This window comes from Teleopsis dalmanni, chromosome 2 (genome assembly GCF_002237135.1).
Source record: "Teleopsis dalmanni isolate 2A chromosome 2, ASM223713v2, whole genome shotgun sequence".
Lineage (NCBI taxonomy): Eukaryota > Metazoa > Arthropoda > Insecta > Diptera > Diopsidae > Teleopsis > Teleopsis dalmanni.
The window spans coordinates 213,560,424-213,567,281 of NC_051847.1; the positions used below are offsets into that span (position 1 = coordinate 213,560,424).

The window sequence follows — 6,858 nt, forward strand, 5'->3', positions numbered from 1 at the left end:
ACACTTGCTGCAGTGCTATAATTGAATATATTAGCAAACATATTTCAAATCATTTACAAAATCTTACAAATTACAATTATTTTATATGTAAACCTAATATCGCTATTTAATTATAGCAATTTACACTATAAACAATAAGCAGGCATTTTAAGTGCTAATCAACGAAACTTCAATTTATTCCTTATTTGAATAGTAAAGATAGTTAAAACTGTGATCTAATTATCTTAGAACTAACATTCACACATATTGTAAGAGTGGCAATTCATAACTGCATTCATATTACCACTTTAGAGCAATAAACAAATCCAATGGCTGCAGATATGAATTTGAGAACCAAAAGAATTTAATTCACCTTTAGTTGAAGTTTAAACATAATGCAAATCTTGAGCCATTAAAAAAAGTAAAATATCTCTAATATTCGAAATATTTCTGTTTTGATTATAATTGAAAAATGTTAACAGTAAACATGTTTAATATCGTTATCATAATGTTGAAGTTATTTATCCAATAGATACAACAGCTTACAGTACTGGCATTAAATTTTAATGTTTTGGCACATTAAACTTGCAGATACTTTCCTCCGCAGTTGCCTCTTGCACTCCCGTTCGGTTGTTCAGGTGTTCGGTTCGGTGGTACGCAGATACTGAGGTAAATGGCAAGCTGCTGTCAGTGGTACTGAAAGTAGTTTGTGCCTAACAGTTTTCCTTTAATGTGGCTAATAATTTAAGTATTTATGTTTTTATATCCTTAAGCGTAAATTGCATACTCGAGATACCAATTATTATGGCAATTCTTAGCTGAGTTAAATTATTTAAACCGCTACTTGTGTTGCTATGTGTTGCCATTGTGGCGATAGTAAATTATAGATGCTATAGATTTTATTATATAATAGTCCATTTTACTCTTTACTCCACATTTTTCGAAACGGCAAAACATTTTGCCATCAATCACTCAATCAGTTGCATAGATATAAGATACATTTTCAGTAACAAAAACAGCTTACAACGCTCGGAATTACAAAGTACAACAGCTTTTATTATTCACCTGCCAATCTTCATTACTACGTAGCAGGCAGTTAGTACACCCGGTTGGACAGTTTGAAAGACAAACATGCAAACACACAATCAGCGACAGACGGTCAGATAAAAAAAAAGAAACTCTTCGTTTTACACTAAATCAAAAATGGTTTAAAGTAATTCACTACGTGGCTCCGAAGTACCAGGACAGCCAACGGTAAAGTAAATTATTGCATTATGGCTTGAATCAAGTAGCACTTCCGTTGCAATTCTATTGAATAATTTACTAGTTGGGCCACTTAAAAGTGTCTACTTTTAACTTCAAATCAAGTAAAAAAAAGTATCTTTTTACAGATATTATTATTTTAATTGCAAAAGCCCGTTTGAAAAAAACTCTCTGCTCTTATGAACTACAAGAGCAATTAATAATATTAAAAGTAATAGCTATAAACTTCAGATACATATATTAAACTTTCATCCAAAAGTATTAGGGAATACCACTACCTGATCTCTCTCTTTAATCATCCTCAGTTTGAATTTAGGGAATTGACATATAGATTGACACATCTATTATAAACATTCTCTTCAAATTTTTGGGCAAACAACTTATGGATGTTGCACAGCGATAACGCATATTCCTTGCGCTCATAAAGAACACCAAAGAGTACCCAACACTCGAACCATTTGTGAGAATGCCAAAACTAATCAAATTGCCAATCATTACCTCCAGAGTATACTCATTGATTTATACTACTCGAGTATATGATGAGTATTTATGAGTACATCTGCTTATATTCTATACTACTTAAGAAATTCTTTACACTCTTGGGACACTCTTGGCACTCATTAACACAAATACTTATAAATCACCTGTTAACAAGTGGATTATGCAGGAGTTGCCAAGATGAAGAGGAGGTAGAATCTATTAACCACTATCTGTGTCTCTATCCAGGGTTGCAGACAAGGTGACTTCAATGTTTTGGGGATCGTTTTTTCACTGGCTTGGAAGAGATAACGAAAGCAAACCTATCGGATCTCTGCAACTTCAACTGTAAAATCAAATGGTTTAACAATGATAACAAAGGTTAGAAACTCGCCATGGGAGCAATGGGTGCTGTGGAAGTGCTGACAACTGTCAGCACGCGCCTTCTGAACTTCACCTAGAGGTCACCTGTTTGTTGAGTATGAGTGCGTATGAGTAGAAGTATAAGAAATTACTTAAGCGTCATTATAATTGCTTATTATGGATATACTCTAAGTATACATATTAGTACTCATTGATTCCCACACTGTCATCCTTACACGAATACCATCAAACAACAACCGAATTTTGCGTGGAATGCGCTGTAAAAGTCGGCTATTATTTTAAGTAGGTCCAGAATAAATCACAACAATGTGTTGAGTCGTTTCAAAGTCGAACTGTCATAAACTAAATTTACACTAGTTGCAATGAAGTAAATATTAGTCTCTAATAAGAATGATATTATTTTAAGTAAGTCCCAAATAAATCACGTCGAAAAGTTCAATAATCTCAATTTTTGGATACATTTATATATGTTAGAACGTTGGCTTTCAAAAAGTACCAGTTAAAGTCTGTCAAGATTCCATATCTTGTTTCGCATACAAAATTGCATGACTACAGAATCTATGGAGGGTGAGTGGCCCTGGTATAGATATTCGTTATTGAGCTATCAATCAGTCTTAAGTTGATATTTTAAAAATCCACAGCGTGGATTTTCTAAGACCACTGTGAATTCTACAAATTCAATATCATTATTAAAAAAAATGATAACTTCTATGAATGCTAATGAAACGTATTATTAAGCAAGTTAAAGTCGGCCATGATTTTATTGTTACATAGAACCTAGTTCAGTCAATATTATTTCGTATATATTTTTTAATTTAATTTAAAAACATTTTGGCTTTTATACTACTATTTTGGCTCACTGCAAAATTCTGTCAAATGTCGTCTCCAGTTGAAGAACCCGCAAGCAATGAAGTAAGTAAACACAATATAGGTTTTCATTTTAATAATAAAAAAAAATGTTTCTGGTATAGATTGAAGCAACCAATACTAAAGTCGCAATTGAGGTCTTAGACGATGATATTGCTTCAACTGAAAGTAGAGAGATATTTGCTCAAAACATACAAGATCTTGAGAGAGAAATTTTGACATTAAGAGAACATGTTAATGAACTTGTAGAAGAAATTGCTGAGCTGAAACGGCAGAAAAAAAATAATTTAACCGAAATACTGAGCACCATCGATTTGTTGGCATGGCAAAGAATAAAAGAAGTAACACAAAAAAAACCTGTTGATATAATGCTTCTTATGGAAGTGCTGAAGGAATTTGGATTAGTCGAAGAGAGTATCACCTCTTCCAGTACCAAAGCCTAAGTATATAATTTTAGTACCAACATTAGTGACGGAAAAGAGAACGCTAAATGGAGAACGTCATATAATCCAAATTATATGTGGCATATTTTTTAGTAGTTATTTTAGATATGTTTTAAGAATATATAAAATTTGGAGGCGACATTAACTAAAAATTGAAATACATCTAAAATATTAACTGGGAATTCATAATAAGCTCATTTAAGTGTATTTATATTAATAGCAAAGGATTTATTAACTTTGAAATAGTCAAGAATGAAATAATCAAGAACTTTTTGATTTCTTTATATATATGTAGGATTGTGGGGGAATGTTTGTCATGTTGTTGTGGTAACCTTACTAAAATTCAAATTTATAAGGTGGGTCTGACAGATAATAATCTAATCATTTAGTTACATAGCTCATAGAGAGCTTCGGTCAGCATTATTTAGTGTTCATATACGTGTTAGTACTTGTATTATTCCTCGTCTTAAGAACTTCTGAGTAGAAGTTTCTTCAATCTGCTTAGTAAAGAACGTTACGTCAAACCTTTCTCCACAATCCAAACTAATGATGTTCTGGGTATATAAATCGCAGCTATGTAGTCCGATGGTAGTTAGTTCTACAAGATCTCTAGGATTCATGTTTAAATCTTCTTTTAAAGTGTATCGAATATCCACGGATTTTTCCTCCCACTGATCGCGATTTTAAGAGATTTTCATACATTATATTAAGTATTTTATTTAAATGTGCTAACTTATCAATATTTCAGCATCTATTCGTCAGTGTAATAAGTTTCTAGGTACTTGGTGCTTTGAGAAAAACTAAACGTAAGAATCGTTAAAGTTGCCAGTATGCCTTAGTAGTTGTTGTTGTTTTCATTGTAGTTGTTGTTGTTTAATTTGCTTATTTACTGGAACGAAATGGTTAGTTTCACGTACTTAAATATTTGCTACCGTAAACAATAAAAAAAATCAATATTTGAAGTGCATTTCGCTATGCTCCAACCACGTTAACTTACAACACTAAACGTTTTAATCTAAGGTAAAGGTTGTTCTTGTTTTTATTGCAGTTTTTGTTATTGTAGTTTTTGTTATTGAAGTTTTTGTTATTGTAGTTTTCGTTATTCTAGTTTTTGTGGAAGTTGCTTTGTGGTTTTGGTTACTCTTTCTGTTGTTTTTCGTTATCAAGAAAAATTTTTGTACTAAGATTTTCTATAGAAATTTTTTATGGAACTCTACTTTCTTCTTTTTTGGTGCTATTAGATGGCACTTTTTGTCATTGCATTTATTAATTTTAAACATTCTAGATATCAAGCATATTTTTATTATTCCAGTTATTATTATTCTTTTATAATTACTGTTAAAGGCATATATTTATTTTTCATATGATTTATTTTTCATATTTTTATATTATTATTATTATTATTGAGTAAGGGATCGTGCACTGCGACCTGAAAGATCTATTGTGCCCCTTTGTCGGGTTAGAGTATTTCTCCAAGTCCGAATTCCTAATGAAAGACAGTATGGATTCTATCTTCCCCAGTCTTGAATCCTTATGATCCATGAAACACCCTCCTAGGTGTTTCTTTCACCTAGGAAATATTATTTCTTTTATTTTCTTGATGCTGTTAGCTAACAGTTGTAATAATTGTAAAACGTATCTAATCTATGTGTCTAATGTACGTCTTTGAAGTAAGCTGAACATTGACTGTATGTATAATTGAAGTTTATGGAAATAAACCCCTTCACAATTAATATTGACTTCCTACTTAAAAATTTATAAATAAATTGGTATACTATCCTACCAACCTAATTAGGTTGATTTGGCTGGTCGTAAGTCACGTATATATCTATTGCTCCCAAGTGATATCAGATAGATTCAAATCTCAAGTGGATTTCGTAGTAGAAATTTTAAAGACTTTAAGGATTGCTTGAAGTAAGCCACGTATATATCTTTTGATCCCAAGTGAAATCAGATAGATTCAAATCTCAAGTGGATTTCGTAGTAGAAATTTTAAAGACTTTAAGGATTGCTTGAAGTAAGCCACGTATATATCTTTTGATCCCAAGTGAAATCAGATAGATTCAAATCTGAAGTGAATTTCTTAGTAGACATTTTAAAGACTTTAAGGATTGCTTGAAGTAAGCCACGCATATATCTATTGATCCCAAGTGAAATCAGATAGATTCAAATCTCAAGTGGATTTCGTAGTAGATATTTTAACGACTTTAAGAAGTGCTTGAAGTAAGCCACGTATATATCTATTGATCCCAATTGAAATCAGATAGATTCAAATCTCAAGTGGATTTCGTAGTAGACATTTGAAGCTCTATTCCTGAGATAGAGCTAGCCAGCAGAGCTACCAAGCTAACAAGCTAAAGGATATTTTTAGATCAGACTTTAGTCAAGATCCCTAGCATGTGTCTATCACCCTTACTTCTTCTATCATCATTTTTTTGTTACTAGTATTGTTGCTATTTTTGCTATTACTTTTGTTGCTATTTTTGTTGTTAGTTTTGTTGCTAGTTTTGTTACGAAGATTGTTGCTAGTTTTGTTGCCTCTGTTCTAGTTGTTTTTATTGATATCTGTGTTGCTATTTTCTTTGTAGTTTTTGTTGCTATCTCTGCTGCAACTTTTCCTACTATTTTTTTTCTGTTTTTTATATTCCTAAATTTATTACTAACTTTGTCACCATTTTTTTTATTTCTGTTACTTTTGTATAACAAGGACTCGTCGTTTTTTCTGGTATTGTTGTTGGTTCCTCAATTAATTTTGGCTAATGTTGTTGTTGTTGTTGTTGTTAGTTTTTCAATTATTTTTAATTTTTTTTTATTATAATTTCACTATAATTTGTTACAATTTCTATAATTTCTTTTTCTGTTGTTATTGTTGTTATGGGTTAGGTTTGTTGTTGCAGTTTGTGTTGCTAAGCGTGTTTTATTTGTTGTTGTTTGTTTAGTTGTTTTTATTGTTAGTTTCAATGTAATTTATCTGATTTTATGTGTTGCGGTTGTTGTTGTTGTTGTTGTTGTAGCTGTTCTTGTTCATTTCGTTGTTATTTTTGTTCTTTTTTGTTGCACTTGTTGCAATTGTTGTTAGTAGTCTGTTTAGTATGAAGTTGCAGTTTGCTGTCGAAGCGATTTTGAAACTTTAGATATTCCTAGAAAATTTAGCAACATTTTGTGAAAATAAAAAAAAACGGTATTAAACAACAATAAAAAAAAAAAATAAATTGTAAATTGCTGTCATACAATTTGGCATGTGCCTTTAAGTAGCAACGTCAACAATGCTGATGTATTGCTGCAATCTATCACAAAATCATCGTCAACATCAAGTATCTTGTATATGAAAGAAGTATCTTGTCTATTTTCAGCAAAGTTTTTTTTTTTGTTTTTTGTTTTTGTGTTGTATTTGTTTTTGTTTATCTTTTATTTTTTTCCGTTGTGTTTTGTATTTTTTTTTTTT

General features: G+C 31.2%; 2 protein-coding genes across 2 annotated transcripts in view; one reads left to right on the forward strand and one right to left on the reverse strand.

Annotated features, from left to right (window-relative positions):
- LOC119685464 (sex determination protein fruitless-like) overlaps window positions 1-6,858 on the reverse strand; it is a 421,971-nt gene that overhangs the window by 357,947 nt on the left and 57,166 nt on the right. The gene's annotated exons all lie outside the window — the stretch shown is intronic.
- LOC119685471 lies at window positions 2,924-3,602 on the forward strand. The gene is made up of 2 exons (XM_038099757.1): window positions 2,924-3,015; window positions 3,075-3,602. Exons 1-2 carry the CDS (start codon window positions 2,980-2,982, stop codon window positions 3,411-3,413), a joined length of 375 nt encoding a protein of 124 aa, XP_037955685.1. The 5' UTR covers window positions 2,924-2,979; the 3' UTR covers window positions 3,414-3,602.

What these genes read in the sequence shown, in the direction of transcription:
- LOC119685471 (XM_038099757.1), top strand. Translation starts at nt 2,980, where the DNA reads ATGTCGTCTCCAGTTGAAGAACCCGCAAGCAATGAA. An exon ending in AAGAACCCGCAAGCAATGAA is followed by an intron (nt 3,016 to 3,074) that starts GTAAGTAAACAC and finishes TTTCTGGTATAG; the next exon opens with ATTGAAGCAACCAATACTAA.